The sequence below is a fragment of the Hypanus sabinus genome, chromosome 6 (assembly GCF_030144855.1).
Source record: "Hypanus sabinus isolate sHypSab1 chromosome 6, sHypSab1.hap1, whole genome shotgun sequence".
In the NCBI taxonomy this organism is placed as follows: Eukaryota; Metazoa; Chordata; class Chondrichthyes; order Myliobatiformes; family Dasyatidae; genus Hypanus; species Hypanus sabinus.
Window position 1 is genome coordinate 10,964,332 of NC_082711.1, and position 20,711 is coordinate 10,985,042.

At 44.1% G+C, this 20,711-nt stretch overlaps 1 protein-coding gene across 9 annotated transcripts in view; it reads right to left on the reverse strand.

The window, feature by feature from the left end:
* The window catches only part of bmb (brambleberry), a 103,009-nt gene extending 92,625 nt beyond the window's left edge, over positions 1 to 10,384 (reverse strand). For 7 of the 9 annotated variants that reach the window (XR_009512559.1, XM_059971686.1, XM_059971692.1 and 4 more), the window contains exon 1: positions 10,273 to 10,384. Coding sequence is in view for 6 of the 9 variants with exons in the window: in XM_059971686.1 (XP_059827669.1) it covers positions 10,273 to 10,336 (64 nt within the window). In the remaining 3 variants the exon portion in view is untranslated. Of the gene's footprint in view, positions 1 to 4,463; positions 4,593 to 6,248; positions 6,795 to 10,272 lie in introns of all 9 variants that reach the window. The other 2 variants (XM_059971687.1, XM_059971688.1) reach the window with 2 other exon arrangements.
* Between the last annotated feature and the right edge of the window lie 10,327 nt (positions 10,385 to 20,711).

Sequence of the window (20,711 nt, forward strand, 5' to 3'; positions counted from 1 at the left end):
AAGTAGGATCACAAAGGTAATAATCTCTGGATTACTACCAGTGCCATGTGCTAGTCAGAGTAGAAATAGGAGGATATTTCAGATGAATACGTGGCTTGAAAAATGGTGCAAGGGGGAGGGATTCAAATTTCTGGGGCATGGGAACCAGTTCTGGGGGAGATGGGACCGGTATAAACAGGACGGTCTGCACCTGGGCTGGACTGGAACCAATGTCCTAGGGGGAGCATTTGCTACTGCTGTTCAGGAGGCTTTAAACTAATGTGGCGGGGGATGGGAACAAGTGCAGAGAGACAGAGGGGTGTAAAATGAGGGTAGAAGCAAAAAGTAGTAAGGTGAAAAGTAAAAGTGGCAGGCAGGCAAATCCAGGGCAAAAAGCAAAAAGAGCCACTTTTCAACATAATTGTATAAGGGCTAAGAGTGTTGTAAAAACAAGCCTGAAGGCTTTGTGTGTCAGTGCGAGGAGCATTCGTAACAAGGTGAATGAATTGAATGTGCAGATAGTTATTAATGAATATGATATAGTTGGGATCACAGAGACATGGCTCCAGGGTAACCAAGGATGGGAGCTCAACATCCAGGGATATTCAATATTCAGAAGGGATAGACAAGAAAGAAAAGGAGGTGGGGTAGCATTGCTGGTTAGAGAGCAGATTAACGCAATAGGAAGGAAGGACATTAGCCTGGAGGATGTGGAATCGATATGGGTAGAGCTGCATAACACTAAGGGGCAGAAAACGCTGGTGGGAGTTGTGTACAGGCCACCTAACAGCAGTAGTGAGGTTGGGGATGGCATTAAACAGGAAATTAGAAATGCGTGCAATAAAGGAACAGTAGTTATAATGGGTGACTTCAATCTACATATAGATTGGGTGAACCAAATTGGTAAGGAAGAGGATTTCTTGGAATGTATGTGGGATGGTTTTCTGAACCAACATGTCGAGTTTGAGTATTGAGTATTGAGTTTGAGTTTGAGTAGATTGAGTATTGAGCAATGAGGAAGGGTTAGTTAGCAATCTTGTCGTGCGAGGCCCCTTGGGTAAGAGTGACCATAATATGGCGGAATTCTTCATTAAGATGGAGAGTGACATAGTTAATTCAGAAACAAAGGTTCTGAACTTAAAGGGTAACTTTGAAGGTATGAGATGTGAATTAGCTAAGATAGACTGGCAAATGATACTTAAAGGGTTGACGTTGGATATGCAAAGGCAAGCATTTAAAGATCGCATGGATGAACTACACAATAGTTTATCCCAATTTGGCAAAAGAATAAACCAGGGAAGGTAGTGCACTCGTGGCTGACAAGGGAGATTAGGGATAGTATCAAGTCCAAAGAAGAAACATATTAATTAGCAAAAAAAAAGCGGCGCACCTGAGGATTGGGAGAAATTCAGAGACCAGCAGAGGAGGACAAAGGGCTTAATTAGAAAAGGGAAAAAAGATTATGAGAGAAAGCTGACAGGGAACATAAAAACTGACTGTAAAAGTTTTTATAGATACATGAAAAGAAAAAGATTGATCAAGACAAATATAAGTCCGTTACAGTCAGAAACAGGTGAATTGATCATAGGGAACAAAGACATGGCAGACCAATTGAATAACTACTTTGGTTCTGTCTTCACTAAGGAGGACATAAATAATCTTCCGGAAATAGTAAGGGACTGAGGGTCTAGTGAGATGGAGGAACTGAGGGAAATCCATGTTAGTAGGGAAGTGGTGTTAGGTAAATTGAGGGGATTAAAGGCAGATAAATCCCCAGGGCCAGATGGTCTGCATCTCAGAGTGATTAAGGAAGTAGCCCAAGAAATAGTGGATGCATTAGTGATAATTTTTCAAAACTCCTTAGATTCAGGATTAGTTCCTGAGGATTGGAGGGTGGCTAATGTAACCCCACTTTTTAAAAAAGGAGGGAGAGAGAAACCAGGGAATTATAGACTGGTTAGTCTGACATCAATGGTGGGGAAAATGCTAGAGTTGGTTATCAAAGATGTAGAAACAGCACATTTGGAAAGAGGTGAAATCATTGGACAAAGTCAGCATGGATTTGTGAAAGGAAAATCATGTCTGATGAATCTTATAGAATTTTTTGAAGATGTAACTAGTAGAGTGGATAGGGGAGAGCTAGTGGATGTGGTATATTTAGATTTTCAAAAGGCTTTTGACAAGGTTCCACACAGGAGATTAGTGTGCAAACTTAAAGCACACGGTACTGGGGATATGGTACTGATGTGGATAGAGAATTGGTTGGCAGACAGGAAGCAAAGAGTGGGAGTAAACGGGACCTTTTCAGAATGGCAGGCAGTGACTAGTGGGGTACCGCAAGGCTCAGTGCTGGGACCCCAGTTGTTTACAATATATATTAATGATTTAGACAAGGGAATTAAATGCAGCATCTCCAAGTTTGCGGATGACACGAAGCTGGGCGGCGGTGTTAGCTGTGAGGAGGATGCTAAGCGGATGCAGGGTGACTTGGATAGGTTTGGTGAGTGGGCAAATTCATGGCAGATGGAATTTAATGTGGATAAATGTGAGGTTATCCACTTTGGTTGCAAGAACAGGAAAACAGATTATTATCTGAACGGTGGCCGATTAGGAAAAGGGGAGATGCAACGAGACCTGGGTGTCATTGTACACCAGTCATTGAAAGTGGACATGCAGGTACAGCAGGCGGTGAAAAAGGCAAATGGTATGTTGGCATTCGTAGCAAAAGGATTTGAGTACAGGAGCAGGGAGGTTCTACTGCAGTTGTACAAGGCCTTGGTGAGACTGCACCTAGAATATTGTGTGCAGTTTCGGTCCCCTAATCTAAGGAAAGACATTCTTGCCATAGAGGGAGTACAGAGAAGGTTCACCAGATTGATTCCTGGGATGGCAGGACTTTCATATGAAGAAAGACTGGATCGACTAGGCTTATATTCACTGGAATTTAGAAGATTGAGGGGGGATCTTATTGAAACGTATAAAATTCTAAAGGGATTGGACAGGCTAGATGCAGGAAGATTGTTTCCAATGTTGGGGAAGTCCAGAAAGAGGGGTCACAGTTTAAGGATAATGGGGAAACCTTTTAGGACCGAGATGAGGTAAAACTTCTTCACACAGAGAGTGGTGAATCTGTGGAATTCTCTGCCACAGGAAACAGTTGAGGCCGGTTCATTGGCTATATTTAAGAGGAAGTTAGATATGGCCCTTGTGGCTAAAGGGATCAGGGGGTATGGAGAGAAGGCAGGTACAGGGTTTTGAGTTGGATGATCAGCCATGATCATACTGAATGGTGGTGCAGGCTCAAAGGGCCGAATGGCCTACTCCTGCACCTATGTTTCTATGGTTAGAGATGACTGCTTTAAGGTGTCATGCTAGCATAACCACTATGCTATGTGCTACCCCACATGGGAATACAATTAAATTTATGAAAAGCTATGCACAAATAAAGGCTAACAAACCACTGTGCAAAAGATGAAAAATTATGCAAATAAAGCGATCACCAAAACAAAACACATAACATCTCAATGTAAGCACATAATTAGATAAGCAAATAGCAAGTAGACAAAAATATTTAACTGAAACTTTAAACATTAATCTACTTTACTGTGATTTGTAAAAATAGCTACCATCAGTTCATGATCAATTGGATTTGGAACAAGGCCCTAACTCAGTTACATGGCTGAACTGAGTAACAAAAAGGTTGGTGTTTTAATATAAACACGAAGAAGTCTGCAGATGCTGGAAATCCAGAGTAACACACACAACGCTGGAGGAATCCAGCATCTATGGAAATGAATAAACAGTCAACATTTTGGGCAGAAATGCTTCTTCAGGACTGGAAAGGAAGGGGGAAGATGGCAGTTCTGTTAATGTCATTGATTTCTCTAACTTTTGTTAATGCCCCTCCTCCCCTTCTTACCCTATCCCTTATTTATTATTCCCCCCCCCCTTTTCTCCTCTCCTTTTTTTGTCTCTCTCCACCCCTCCTTGCCTGTTCTCCATCTCCCTCTGGTGCTTCCCCCCACTTTCTTTCTCCTGAGGCCTCCCGTCCCATGATCATTTCCCTTCTCCAGCTGAGTATCTCTTTTGCCAATCACCTTTCCAGCTCTTAGCTTTATTCCTCCCCCTCCTGTCTTCTCCTATCATTTTGGATTTCCCCCTCCACCCCCCCATCTCTTACTATCTTCTCTTTCAATTAGTCCTGACCAAGAGTCGCGGCCTGAAACGTCGACTGTACTTGTTCCTATAGATGCTGCCTGGCCTGCTGCGTTCCACCAGCATTTTGTGTGTGTTGCTAGAATAAATCATTGACTGCTTTATTCTATAAATGCTGCAGGACTTGCTGAATTCCTCCAGCATTTTATGCATGTTGCTTTGGTGTTTTATGCGCCATTTCCATCCTCCCACCCACAGAAGACAGCTCCATGGCCTGTGGTTTTCCTCATTATCCCTCTCTCACCAATATCAAAAGAAGCCACTTTTACCATGTCTGCTGTGCAGAGGTGGGTTTGACGATGCTCGGCAGCTGCTTGGCAGTTGGACAAGGACACCCTAAGTTTGGAAAGCTCCTCTTCTGGGAGATCACTGCAGGAGGATGTTAATCCAGCTATCACCTACATTAAAAGAATACATTAACTCTAAGTGAGCAATGTTAGAGCACAATGTCAGAGGAACTCAGCAGGTCAGGCAACGTGTATGTTGATGAATAACTGATTAATGCTTTGGGCCAAGACCCTTCATTGGGACTGGAAACAAAACTAGAATAAGGTGGGTGGTGCAGGAGAGGGGATGAAGTGAGCAGCTGGGAGGAGTTAGTGGAAGAGTTAAAAGGCTGAAGAATTTGGAACCAAGCAACTGAGACGATGGAATAAATGCTTATCTGTGCCCAAACCCATCGTGTGGAACCACCGATAATCACAATGCTGGAATGGGCAGGAAACAAAATTGTGCACAGTTCTCTTTTGTCAAATCCAGCCTGAGATTGGTGCTGATTAAGGAGAGCACACAGACAGCAGTTACAACAGCATTGTCACAGAAACAAAGGAGCTGGTTGTGGATCACAGGAGGAATGGAGACGGGCTAATCCCTATTGGCATCAATGGATCTGGGGCTGAGAGGGTGAACAGCTTTAAATTCCTCGGTATACACATCACTGAGAATTCCACGTGGTCTGTAAACCCCAACTGTGCGGTGAAAAAGGCACAACAGCACCTCTCACCTCAGATGGTTGAGGTAGTTTGATATGGACCCCCAAGTCCTAAGAACTTTCTACAGGGACACAATTGAGAGCATCCTGACTGGCTGTATCACTGCCTGGTGTGGGAACTGTACTTCCCTCAATCGCAGGACTCTGCAGAGAGTGGTGTGGACAGCCCAGCACTTCTCTAGTTCTGAAATTCCCATGATTCAGGAGATTTGCAGAGACAGGTGTGTAAAAAGGGCCTGAAGGATCATTGGGGACCCGAGTCACCCCAACCACAAACTGTTCCAGCTGCTACCATCTGGGAAACAGTACCACAGCATAAAAGCCAGGACCAACAGGCTCTGGGACAGCTTCTTCCACCAGGCCATCAGACTGATTAATTCACACTGATACAACTGTATTTCTATGTTACATTGACTGTTCTATTTATTATAAATTACTATGATTACACATTAAGACGTAGACATAAGGTAAAGATTTTTACTCCCCATGTACGTGAAGGATGTAAGAAATAAAGTAAATTCATTAGAGGGGATTACAGGCAATTATCACCTCCATAGCACCAGTTAAGCACCATGAGCACAGAACATTTGCAATGCCATGCAGTCAAGTTGTTATCCTTTCAGTATTATGAATATCACGGTTTCCTATAACAAGTGGGAGATGCAGTCATCACCAGTTCTATTTCGACACTTTCATAGAATCAGTTGTACAATGTTGAAATAGGCCCTTCAGCCCACTGTGACCATGCCCATTTCATACCAACCCCAGTTGCATTAACTCCATTGTATTAATTTCATACCAACCCCATTGTATTAACTCCATGTCCACACGTGCTCTGCTCATTCAAGTACCTGTCCTGGTCCCCTTAAATGTTGTTACTGTTCCTGCCTCCACCACCTCCCCTGGCAGCTCACTCCAAATACAAACCACTTGACCTTCAGATCTGCTTCAAACCTCCTCCCTCACCTGAAACCCATGTCTTTCAGTTTTAGACACCTCTACATAGGAAACAGTCATTGGCCTTCTCCCCTACCTCTCAATTATAATTTCCCTATTATTTTACCTTTTAGCCACCTCTATGGGTGGTGGTGTGGAGATACGTCTCTACCAAAGGAGGTGTAAGGAGCTCCTTCCCTCCACTAGCCGGCAGGTCACCGTTAGGCAAGGTGTGGCACTAGAGTATCCCCTCAGTCAGGGTCACGTGAAGCCGTGGGAGCAGGTGGTGGACGGTCATACGAGCAGCCGATGCAGATCACAAGTCTTGGTCATGCGACCACTGACGCCAGGCAGACAATCTCTGAAGAGCATTGATAATGGCTGGGGTCACCTGCTTGTAAAGACACTGCCCAGAAGGCAATGTCCAATCACTTCTGCAGAACGATTTGCCAAGGAGATTGTGGTCTCCATAACTGGCTAAATCACACAGCACATAATGGCTATGATGAGTCTTCTTCACACCAGGGAAAACAGGGCTATCTTGTCCAATCTCTCCTGATAACTCGAGCCTTCCAATTTACAATATCCTTGTAAGTCTTCTCCGCACCTTCTCTAGTGTAATCACACCCTTCCTGAAGCCTGGCAGTCTTCTGCACCACAGACTGAAAACCTACTAAAGTCAGAAGATTTACAAGAGTGAGATTTTAACCCAGGAAAGGTGGGGGGGGGGGGGGGGAGATGTAAAGCTTTATCCATAGTTGGGGGGTGGATCTATGAAGGTGTGAAGAATCTGGTCATTAATTTATAACAAGCTCATGGGAAGTAATCTGACGGATAGAAGCAGTAATTTAGCTGAACACTTCGTGAAGATGTTAAGTATTCAGGGGAGGGGGAAGGGAAGGCGGCTCAAAATAAATAGAATCAGCCTGACCTGAAAAAGTGAGTAGCGTTTGGTTAATTCAATTTCTGCCACTCTCTGTGAGGAGTTTGTACGTTCTCATTACTGCCCTGGTTTCCTCTCACATTCCAAGACACACCAGTTAGTAGGTTAATTGGTCACAAGGGTGTAAAAGGGCAACACAGGCTCACAAGCTAGAAGGACCTGTTACTGTGATGAATCTATAAAATAAAAACTCAACTATTTATTCTATCAGGATGAGGAACTCCAGCCTCTGTTACTTGCCTGGGGATCTATTGTAGTGTCAATAATCAGTCTGAACTCCATTACAGACAGACCCAACCCCACCAGTGAAAGGAGGAGCGTAGGACACGAGGCCAGCAACCCCATCCCACAAAACGCCACAGCTACAGGAACACCAACAGAAGCTCCAACGACATCATCCCTGGGAGAGGAAGGATCTTCCGCCCAGGACAGAGGACTCCAGTGAGCTGCTGTCAGTGGTCTATGCCTTGGAAGGGGTGATGGGCTTAAAACGGCGGCAATCAGTGAGATTCAGTCAGCCTGCAGATATCAGAGGCTTTTATGCCATTTGCAAGCAGCCCTGCTATTCACCAGAGTGTCGCAAGAGATTGCTCACTAAACTTGAGAATCACAAGATAACTTTTACAGAAAGTTGACCAACTGTAGGGGCGGTTAATGACTTTAAAAAGTTAGAGAATTTGGAAATCAATTTTCAGCTCAAATTCAGCTCAAGGTTTTCCCAAAAATCCAGAGCCAAGATTGACCACTACAGATACAGATGGCAAATTCAATAGTTTTGATGTTAATTCTTGATAACAAGTTCAAAGCCGGTGTTTAATGGAGAAAACAAATTCAATATGCCAGTCTTATTTACTTAATGGTACAATGATTTTGGATGAAAATGTTCCTTGCTGTATTTCTCTCCACTAGACAATCGAGCAGAATACAGCAAAGGTAAAAACAAACTTCAGTTCCCAACAATTGATGTTGTTTCTCAGAAGGAGAATGGTTTTCATAAGGCAACAGCTGACCATAGCTCTGGAGAGGTACCAAGAGCACATTTTTCAATGAAATACGTGCCAATGAGAGTTATTCCTTTTAGAATCATGTATCAGGATTCAGGACAACCATTTCAGGTTACCAAGACAAATGGGGAGGTCTCAACTTTCGGAAGTTATTTGGGAGCTTTCAGTTAACCACAGTGCCCTTCACAACCCTAAATCTGATTCAATTTGATCAATGTTTGCTGGGCGACTTTGAAGGATCTCTGTTCCAGCTTTCTTCCTGTGCAGGGACCAACGTTCTGGAACATATTAATTAAGAACAGGAATTGGCTATTTAGCCCTAAAAACTGCCTTACCAAATAAACTGATTGTAACCTCAAACCCACATTTCCGCCTGTCGTTAGTAATTTTGCAACTGCTGCTTTATCAAACAGTTACTTTTGCCTTAAAATATTCAAAGAATATTTCCGCCATCCTTTGACGAAGAGAGTTCCAAAGACTCAAGGCTTTATAAATAGTTTATTTCATCAGGATTTTCAACAGGCAACTCCTAGTTCTGGTTTCTCCCACAGGAGAAAACACTCTGCATTCACCCTGAGCTCTCTCTCATCCTTCTAAACTCATACACAAGCCTGGTATATCCAGTATTTCCTGAGGGGAATATGCCCCATACCAAATCAAAACATGAGATTCTGCAGACGCTTTGCAAATCCAAAGCAACACAAAAAAAAATGCTGGAGAAGTCAGCCAGCAGCTGTAAAGAGGAATAAATAGTTGATGGTTCAGGCAGAGATCCTTCAACGTCAACTGTTTATTCCCCTTTATAGAAGCTGTCAGACCTGCTGAGCTCCTCCAGCATTTTGTGCATCATTCCAGGAATAGTTCTACACAATGTTCATAAATAGTTCCGAAAATCATCCACTTTTTTGCCTGTGCCCCATAGGAGTCCAGGGACAACAGGGGTTTTCTCCCAAAGAGGCATCGTAAGCAAACAGATCTGCTGTGCCTGCAGCTCTGATTCATCACAACAACATGCAATTTGACCCCTGCAAACAGTCTAACTTCACTGAACTCCCCTTGACAGCTCACTTGCAGTGAAAGGGACACAGAAATGCCATCGGCAGATGGATGCAAGCCAATTTCCGTGCCCTTGGGCAGCAAAGGGAGCCCAAGCAGATGTTGGCTGGCTCAGCAGAGCCTACAAGAGCACAGACACAGATCAAACCATAGGCAGTCTATCTTCCAAAGTGTTTCCTTCGAAGACAGTGAACCGGCAGGTGTTTGTGCTTCAAATGGAGACCAGGGACTGAAAGTGCTAGAATCCAAAGCAGCAGACTACATGCTGGAGAAACTCAGTGGGTCCAACAGCATCTGTCGTGTTTGTGCTGGTGTGAGGGGGTGGAAAACAGAGCTATTGTTGATGTCTTATGTCAACAGTTCCTTCCCACCCACCATCTTCAGCTCGACCAGAGTTGCTCCAGCAGATTTTATTTTTATTTAGAGATACAGTACGGTAACAGGTGCTTCTGACCAAGCCTGCAGCATCCGATCACACCCATGTGAACAATTAGGAATGTGGAAGGAAAGCAGATCACCCGGAGGCAACTCACGTTGTCACGGGGATAGTGTGCAAACACCTTGCACACTAATGAGCCGTGCCGAATTGTGTTGCTGTAGTGGCTAATGTTAGTTCGTCAATACAAAGAAGGCATGACAGTGGCTAAATTTCATTAGAAGTTGAGGAAATTTGGTATGTCAAAGACACTTGCAAATTTCTACAGGCGTATCGCGGAGAGCATTCTAACTGGCTGAAGGGAGAGGGCCACTACACAATTAGAGAAAGCCGTGAAAAGTTGTAAACTGGGCGCCAGTCTCCCCAGCGTCCAGGACGTATTCAAGCAGCAATGCCTCAAAAAGGCAGCACCCTACATTTAGGGACTCCCAACACCCTGGACATCCCTTCTCCTCATTGCTATCAAGGTACGGGCACACATTCAGGAACAGCTTATTCCCCCGCCATCTGATTTCTGAACGGACATTGATCTGTGAACACTACCTCCTTACTCTTTTTGCATTTCTTATTTAATTCAAAATTCAACCTTTTTAAAAAAAATACATACACATTCTTATCATAATTTACAGTTTTTATAATGTATTGCACAATACTGCTGCCGCAGTCAACAAATTTCACAACATATGCGAGTGATATTAAACCTGATGCTGACCCGAAATTGATTCTCTTTCCTCCTTTAAAGTGCTCCATCTCCACACACACACACGTCTGGTCATGCTCCCTATCTAAAAAAAATGTAAGCTAACAAAGCAAAATGACTGCTTATTTACACATGAAACTATATTAACATTACCACAATTCCCAGGATCCCCCAGCAAACGCTAATCAATTGCTCTAAGCAATTAACTCAATTGGTTAAACAAGGCTACCCAAGGAGCTGCATGTAACCAACGAGGTAACAGGGTTAGGGGGGTGAATTTACATTGGCTAAGTGCGTGTTACTCAGGAATGTGATACAGCACATACGCAGCAGGTTACTCAAGAAAGTTAAACATCCACGGAGTCCGAGGGAAACAGTAACTGAATTATAAATTCAGGCGCGAAGCAAAGGCTGGTTGGGGTTTAAGTGACTGGAGGTTTCTGGCAGTGGGATTCGGCAGAGTTCAAACTGGACCTCACTTATAACGTCCGTACACCGTTCTAATCACCAACCTATCGGCAAGGTGCTGAAGACAGTCAAGGAGAGAAGGAAGGGAAATAGAAGAATTGAAAACAATTTTGGTCAGTGGGACTCTGAAGTGGGGTTATGCTGAAATGTGGGTATGTGGGTTCATTTCAGCATGGGAAACATAGCTGCAGACCACCTGCACAACTTTATAATACATGTTTCACTCTCTTTGACCAACCCCCCCCCCCCCCCCAGAGATACCAAGAGACGCAGACCATCTAGCATTCTGCGTACCACTGTACAGCTCCACAAGACATAGGAACAGACCAGCTATCTACCATGGCAGATTTATTTTCCCTCTTAATATTCTCCTGTAACTTTTAACATCATTATTCATCAAGAACCTTCCAACCTCCACTTTAAATATACCCAATGACTTGGCCTCCACAGCCACCTGGAGCAAAAATGTTCACAGATTCACCTTCTTCTGGCTGAAAAAAAATTCCTTGATCTCTGTTCTAACAGGATGTCCGAGGCGGTGCCCTCTAGTGCTAGACTCTCCCAATCCAGGCCTTTCAATGACACACACACACGGAGCAACTCAGGCAGCATCTATGGAAAAGATTAAACCGTTGATGTTTTGGCCGAGACTACTGGAGAAGGATAGAAGTACAAGGTGGTGGGTGATCGGTGAAACCAGGAGGGGGGCAGATGTGAAGTAAAGAGCTGCGAAGCCCAATAGTAAAAAAAAATGAAGGGCTGGAGAAGGGGGAATCTGATAGACGAGGGTAGACCACCACAGAAGAAAGGGAAGGAGGAGCAGCACCAGAGAGGGGTAATAGGCAGGTTAGGAGATAAGGTGAGAGGGGGAAATGGGAATGGGAAATGTTGAAGGAGGTTGGGGGGGGAGGCAATTACGGGAACTTTGAGAAATCGATGTTCAGGCATCAGATTGGAGGTGTAAGGTGCTCCTCCTCCTCTAACCCAAGTGTGGCCAGACTGCAGCAGACGAGACCGTGGATGGATATGTTTCTACGTGTGTTGCTGTGGATTTCCAGCATCTGTAGATTTCCTCATGTTTGCCAGGTCTTTCAATATCCAGTAAGCTTCAATGAGATCTCTCTCCCCCCCCTCACCTTATTTTTCTAAACCCTAGATTCTGATAAGTGTGGACCAGCAAGAATTTTAGTTTTAAACAAGCACATTGGGGATACAAGCTGACTTTAGCTGTAAAATTGGTTATAGTATCAGTCTGAAAAGTTTACATAGAAGATGTATGAAAAGGTGCCTCAGGAGTTGACCAATAACAGTAACTCTAGAGACCAATAATTACAGAAGACTCCAATTTGAACTCGCATCAAATTCGACCCAGGCTCACCTGGAGTGGGTAATAGCCAAGTGTTACGAACCCTGTAACTGGGTCACTTACCAGCAAAGATAGAGAGGTCCGTTGAAGTCTGATGATACGATTTTTAACAGTATTTATTGGTAAAAATACACAAAAATAATATCAATGCAAATATACAGATAATATCCGTCGTCAATACTAAATCTAAAAGTGCGGGTATAATAATAATCAATAAGAAATAGCTCTATCGTTGTCTAGGGGATAATGTATTGTCCGATGGAAATATAAAGTTCACTCAGTTCATGCAGGCTGCAGCCTTTGGGGACCGCCGAGTTTGCAATGGTTGGAGAGAGAGAGAGAGATTTGGAGAAAAACTTGCCGGCTTTCCTTTTATGATTTCGATCTGTCGGAGTCTCGTTGGTGTGGCCGTTCACTTGTGGCCTCTCCTTTAGTTAAGCCGTTCTTCCGTGATGAGGCCGCCAATCCCAGGCAAGGGAAGGATGCACACGAGCCCCCCACCGGCTGTCGCTATTAAACGCTGTCACGGGATTTCGAGCGTTTCTCCTGGTGCGTCTAAAGGGGTTGTTCCCCAGACCCTCTTTTATCCTTACTCACAGGGTCTCAGATGTCAATCAGGTTAGGATGATGCAATCCCTCAACCAGCCCACTCTGGTCATCCCCGAGGGGCTTCAATGAATAGTACAGTACTCAATACACAATTCTGTCTCCAAGAGACAATGGCCGTTATCAGGGGTTTTTGTTTCGCTGAGGCCAGGACACATTCCAAACCTTGTGGATTCTCTCTCATTTCCTGGGTCCCAGACCTGAATTAATAGCCATCTTGCGATTCTCAAAAAGGAGGGGGCAACTCTGTACCCTTCGGCCCCTCAGAGTTGCTGCACATTCGTAACACAAGTAAGCTTATTGAGTTTGAATTGTGAAACTGCTGAAAGAAAGTGTAACCAAAGTCATAGAGCACTGCAGAACAGAAACAGGCGCTTTGGCCCATCTAGTCCGTACCAAGCTTATTCTGAATAGTCCCAATGAAATGTACCTGGACCAGATTTAATGAAGTTTTAGTACTATACAGTGAATTTGAGTTTGAGCTAACTGTGAGCAAGCGATACAGGTAATGGGCAAAGTCATTGTGTTTGTCATGTGCTGCTTTTAATTTGTTTTCATTGGCAATGCTCCAAGACTGAAGAATTATAGTTATGAAGAGAAAACAATTGGGCCCTGCTTGTTTACTCTGTTACACCTCCTCCGGGCCTCTGCTTTCTAAATGAGGAACATAAGCAGGAGAAAATAAGGAGTATAAAAAATCCCCTGGAGAGGTGACAAGGAGCACAAATTCAACTTTCCAGCTGATTTGCATCACAATGTAGCCCAAGATAATCCTCCTCATAATTTATGTCACCAATTTTTTTTTACATCTGCAGACTTCCTAATCGCATTTGCAAAATTTGCATCCAGGTTGTTGATGTATTATCACAAACATTACAGGGTTCCAGCACCAACCCTTCCCATCACAGGCAAAGCCCTCATCATCACTGAGCACATTTTCACCACTGACTGCGGGGGTTTCCTTTGGGTGCTCCAGTTTCCTCCCGCGGTACAAAGGAGCAAGTTAATTGGTCATTGTAAATTGTCACACGATCAGGCCAGGGTCAAGTCAGGTTGTTGGGTGGCATAGCTTGAAGGGCCAGAAGGGCTTATTCTGCAATGTATCTCAATAAACCGATAATTTACATGGAAATTACGCTGCCACAGAAAAGCAGCATCCATAGGCTGTGCAACACACACAAAATGCTAGTGGAACGCAGCAGGCCAGGCAGCATCTATTGGGAGAAGCACTGTCGATGTTTCAGGCCGAGACCCGTCCTGACGAATGGTCTCAGCCCGAAACGTCGACACTGCTTCTCCCTATAGATGACAATAGACAGTAGGTGCAGGAGTAGGCCATTCGGCCCTTCTAGCCAGCACCGCTAGCTACTGTGATCATGGCTGATCATACACAATCAGTACCCCTTTCCTGCCCTCTCCCCATATCCCTTGACCCCACTATCTATATCTAACTCTCTCTTGAATGCATCCAGAGACTTGGCCTCCACTGCCTTCTGGGGCAGAGCATTCCACATATCCACCACTCTCTGGGTGAAAAAGTTTTTCCACATCTCTGTTTTAAATGGCCTACCCCTTATTCTTAAACTGTGGCCTCTAGTTCTGGACTCACCCATCAGCGGGAACATGCTTCCTGCCTCCAGCATGTCCAATCCCTTAATAATCTTATATGTTTCAATCAGATCCCCTCTCATCCTTCTAAATTCCAGTGTATACAAGCCCAGTCGCTCCAATCTTTCAATATATGACAGTCCTGCCATTCCGGGAATTAACCTTGTGAACCTACGCTGCACTCCCTCAATAGCAAGAATGTCCTTCCTCAAATTTGGAGACCAAAACTGCACACAATACTTCAGGTGTGGTCTCACCAGGGCCCTGTACAGCTGCAGAAGGACCTCTTTACTCCTATACTCAATTCCTCATTATAAAGGCCAGCATGCCATTAGCTTTCTTCACTGCCTGCTGTACCTGCATGCTTGCTTTCATTGACTGATGTACAAGAACACCTAGATCTCATTGTACTTCCCCTTTTCCTAACTTGACTCCATTTAGATAGTAACCTGCCTTCCTGTTCTTCCCACCAAAGTGGATAACCTCACATTTATCCACATTAAACTGCATCTGCCATACATTTGCCCACTCACCCAACCTGTCCAAGTCACCCTGTATTCTCATAACATCCTCCTGATATTTCACACTGCCACCCAGCTTTGTGTCATTGGCAAATTTGCTAATATTACTTTTAATCCCTTCATCTAAATCATTAATGTATATTGTAAACAGCTGCAGTCCTAGCACCGAACCTTGCAGTACCCCACTGGTCACAGCCTGCCATTCCGAAAGGGACCCGTTAATCTTTACTCTTTGTTTCCTGTCAGCCAGCCAATTTTCAATCCATGTCAGTACTCTTCCCCCAGTACCATGTGCCCTAATTTTGCCCACTAATCTCCTATGTGGGACTTTATCAAAAGCTTTCTGGAAGTCCAGGTACACTACATCCACTGGCTCTCCCTTGTCCATTTTCATAGTCACATCATGCTGCCTGGCCTGCTGTGTTCCACCAGCATTTTGTGTGTGTTGCTTGAATTTCCAGCATCTGCAGATTTCCTCGTGTTTGCCTTCTAGGCCATGCCTACTGGCAACTAATAATGGGTAGGAGGTCCAGAAGCTTTAAGTCCCCAAGCTAACAGGCTTAGTAATCACCTTACAATCATCAGGCTCCTGAACCAGCATGAATAACTTCACTCACAACTCTGAACTGATTCCACAACCGATGGACCCACTTTCAAGGACTCCATACAACTTGTGTTCTCAGCTTCTCTCCCCTCCCCACTTTATTTCCAGTTTGTCTTCTTCTGAACATTGGTTGTCAGTTTTTTCATAAATTCTACTGTATTTCTTTACTTTCATGTAAATATCTGCAAGAAAATGATCTCACGGTAGTATCTGGTGACATACATGTACTTTGATAATAAATTTACTTTGACTACCATCAGAGACAAGTTCAGGAGTCTGAAGACATGAACTCAGTGATTCAGAAACAGCTTCTTCCCTTCCACCATCAGATCTCCGAGAGGTCCACGTGTACCACCTCATCATTCCTTTCTTTGGCACTATGCATTTCGTAATTTATAACAGTTATAATAGTTTATAATTTATAATAGTTATATAATATATAACCCTCATGAAGGGTCTCAGTCCAAGGCATCAACTGTTTATTCATTTCCATTGATGCTGCCTGACCTACTGAGTTCCTCCAGCATTTTGTGTGTGATGTATAGCCTCCTTGACGTTTTGTGGTTCTCTAGTGACAAACATCTTGTACTAAAGTACAGATCTCAGATTGAATTTTGCACAAGTTAGTAACAAAGTTCAAAGTAAAATTTATCATCAGATTACATACTTGTCCCACATACAACCCACACTCTTTCTGTGGGCATGCAGTAACTGTAACAAGAGAACATTTGCATTCAGTGCCATCGTGGGGCGTCACAGATCAAAGCCAATGTGATTAGGGACAACAAAGCCTTCCGAGTGTGTTCATCCTTCCTTTACGGAAGATCGATTACCAACAATTTGAAAACTACCAGAGATTTTAAGGAAACTTTTCCTCTGTGGGAATAAGTGAGCCTCAGTTTCAAACATTACTTAGAAAAATGTTATGCGATTTAATCAAAGCTTTTTAACTAAATTCAGTAGATGCAGTATTGTCTTAGCCATCTGGCATCCATGGGGAATACAAGCTGCCAAACACAATATGAGAATTGCCTTAATATTGCTGTGTCTCAGGTAATAGCATTCTACACACGAACCTTAATATTGCAAAATACAGCAATTCTAAATCAAATTATCATAATCACCATGACATGGTGCCAAACCTTTAGAGAAAAAGCAGCTGTTGATCAACATACAATTACACTGTCCTAAAATACTATAAATGTAAACAAACTCCAGGGATTCTGTAAATGCTCTGGATTTCCAGCAATACACACAAACTGCTGGAGGAACTCAGCAGGTCAGGCAGCATCTGTGGAGGGGATTTGGCCAAGACCCTTCCTCAGGGCGAAATAATTTGATGACACAATTCATCTGATTGTAGCACAGCCCCTCAGCAACACCGAGCCTGAACACTCAGAGTGGTTATCTAGTACATCAAGTCTAGACCTACACAAAGAGCAGATACCTCAGAATTAGAAAGAAGTTTTTTTTTTAAAAATCACTGACGTATGCCTGTCGTGGTTTCTCGTGCCCCACAAATGATTAGGAGACGCAGAAGATTCTTCAAGAAGTATTAAACTTTAACTTGCAAATCAAAGCTGAGACAGTCATTGAGCTAGTCACTGATTGCCCACCCATCCTTGTACATAGCATGTTTTATAGCAATCTCCTGGTTTAGTTGCATTAGCATATCCAATGGTCTATAGTTGCGTACACAAGTACATCCGCCACTATTGTTTCTACCCATTGACTTAATCATGTTCTAATCTACATCTCTTAGCTACCTCTCATTAACACACCATTGTCTTCTACATTCTTAAGATTTCATTCTCCTACTAAATTGGGTACATGCATAGCAAATAGCAAACTCAGATTTTCGAATCTACATCTCATAGCTTCCTCTTATTAACACAACATTGTCTTCTACATTCTTAGGATTTCATTCTCTAGCAAATAGCAAGTTGCAACTTTTATACTCCAATATGCCATGAAATGTCCTCTTTTGCAGCAACAATACAGTGCAAGTTCAAGTTTTTTTTTTGACATTCTATGGAAATGGGAACCATTGACATTTGGGCCAAGATCTTTCACCAGGACATGAAGAAAATAATTCTCAGAAATTTTTGATGGTTGCATGAAAATTCAGAAGCATAAAATACCAGATAAACAAGTGGTTACGACTGCACACCAAGAAATCCACGTGGCATGAATCTGGAACAAGATCAGATGAAACCGAAAATCAGGAGTGAAATCTGCAGTGGTGAACCTAAGGCATTAACGCCGGGACCTTGTTTCCAAAATGACTTGGACAGGAATGTAGGGAACAGGATTAGTAAGTTTCAACTGACACAAGAATTGGATCCATAGTAAAGAACATTGTTTAAGGATGAAGCTGGACATACATTAGCTTTCTTCACCAAGGATCATCACCTTGTCAGTGGAAGAGTTTGTGAGCTCCTGAGATCCCAAGAGCATGTTGCCTGGCACTCAGCTCCTAGTAGGGTCACCCATGGTGGCAAGGTCAAGGGGGAGGTTCTGGACAAACAGCAACCCAACCACGACCTCAGCAGAGGGTAATGACACATCACAACAGCAGTGAAGGGTCCTCCATCATCTTGCATTCCATGTGTGAGACCCTGATCTGTCCAGGACCACGTGGTGGCTGCCCACGCATCAGCCTCCTCACGTTAAGCAAAGTCACGCACAGCTGTTCTCCATTAGGAGAACATCGTACTTAACTCAAGCGATGACACGACTAAATCAGCTAGGAAGCTGGGCAGAATAGTGGCAGGTAATGTAATTCAGATGTGAGCTCATGCTCTTTGGAGGTCCAATTCTGGCAGAACAGAGTAAGTGTCAGGGACACTGCTGAGGTACAAAGAAACCCAGGGGTGCATAGCTCCCAGAAAGCAAAGTTGAAGAACATAGTGAAAAGCGGTATAATAATCTTCATAGGCAAGGCACTGAGTACAAGAATAAGGAGTTCAGATTATAGTTGTACAAATATTGGTTCACATATTTCTGGTCACAACACCACTTCAATGTGATAGCAGTATAGATTTCAGAAGTCTTTCTCAGATGTTTTGTGGAGCAGACACAGCAGCTATGACAGGGAACTGGATATAAACTGTTTATTCTCACTGGAATCTAGCAGACTGAGGGGTGACCATCTGGAATTTTATAACATTACGGAACAGAGGAATAAAATAATTTTCCCTCCCGCAGAGAGTGGTGGGTACATAGAACAAGCTGCCAGAAGAAGCTCAAAGTGGATTTATTATCACAGTATATATGGGTTGCAGAGTGGAGATACGTCTCTATCAAAGGCTCTTCATCGCTGGCCTGCTGGTCACCCTTGGGCAAGGTGTAGCACTTGCTTAGGTCTCCCCCCTCCCCCTCGATCAGGGTCACGTGAAGCCATGGGAACGGGTGGTGGATGGTCGTGTGAGCAGCCAGTGCAGATCACAAGTCCTGGTTATGTGACCACTGACACCAGGCAGACAATCCCTGAAGAGTATTGATAACGACTGGGGACCCATCTTACATTGACACTGCCCAGAAGGCAGCAATGGCAAACCACTTCTGTAGAAAAATTTGCCAAGAACAAACATGAAAGTTGTTCTATGGAAAGATCGTGATTGCCCATGTCATACGAACAAGCATGATTCTCAAACTAACTTGAGAATCCGTTTTCTCCTGGTTTTTACGATAGAATTTACAAAAACTACACAGACAACCAAGAACCAATGTGCAAAAGACAAACTGTGCAAATAAAAATTAATACTGTGAACACAAGCTATAGAGTCCTTGAAAGTGGGTCACTAGATGGTAGAATTGATGATGAACAAAGTTATCCACACCAGTTCAGGAGCCAGATGGCTGTAGAAACTGATAGGTGGTCTGTGGAACCTACTTGGCCCAATAGTAGAGGCAAGAGGAGGACATATCCCAGATGTGAGGGCTTTGATTTTGGATGACTTGGAGAGTCGGACAATGACTTGGCTTCTACAATCATCCATGTCAATGAATCGCACAGAATACATGGATAAAGAAATTCCTCCTCATGAGAGTGTGTCCTCTGAAGACAAGCACGTCTTCCTTGCCATCCCATCTCCTTGTACAGTCAGGTCCGGTGAGCTATGGACACTTCTTCAGCCTTTCAATCCATGGTAGTAGGGAATTGATTACATTCTGGCACATATGACAATAAGGTTATCCAAATCTATAGATAGATAGATACTTTATTCATCCCCAAGGGGAAATTCAACATTTTTCCAGTGTCCCATACACTTATTGTAGCAAAACTAATTACATACAGTATTTAACTCAGTATAAATATGATATGCATCTAAAATCACCCTCCCAAAAAGCTTTAATAAATAGCTTTTAAAAAGTTCTTAAATAGTTACTAAAGTGCATTGCGTGGTAACTTAAGCTCAGTCCTAACCCCAGCACTTTAACATGTCTTGCCCCTGGTGGTTGAATTGTAGAGCCGAATGGCGTTGGGGAGTAATGATCTCTTCATCCTGTCTGAGGAGCATTGCATTGACAGCAACCTGCCGCTGAAGCTGCTTCTCTGTCTCTGGATGGTGCTGTGCAGAGGATGTTCAGGGTTTTCCATGATTGACCGTAGCCTACTCAGCGCCCTCCGCTCTGCCACCGATGTCATACTCTCCAGTTCTGTGCCCACGACAGAGCCCGCCTTCCTTACCAGCTTATTAAGACGTGAGGCGTCCCTCTTCTTAATGCTGCCTCCCCAGCACGCCACCACAAAGAAGAGGGCGCTCTCCACAACTGACCGATAGAACATCTTCAGCATCTCACTACAAGCATGGAATGACGCCAGCCTTCTTCTGTCATTCCCCTGGCCACAGTGCCCACCAACCATCTCATCGCTTCTGAATTACTAGTAGAGGCCATTCAGCACATCAGGTCCATGCTAACTGTCCCGGGGATCAGTCCGGCCTCCCATCCGTCACCACGCCGGTTGGCAGCGGCGCAACTCTGGCCGGAGCGACTCGGCCGCGACCCGTGGGTCATCTCGGGGGCTGGGTCTAGGGCTCGGCCACCGGCGGACAGGAACCAGCCACGGACAGCGAGGGCAGAGGCCGGTCGAGCGCCAGAGCCGCTCAATGGCGATGCCTCACGGACCCGTCCGTTTAAACCGGCCGCGCCATGACCCAGGTCAGGTGCTCAAACACAGCCAATCAGGTGCGAGTTTCTCCGGAGACCCGCCCCTCAGCTCTGCACCTGCAGATATTGGCATTGACGGGCCAAATGCACGTTCGCTGTGGGT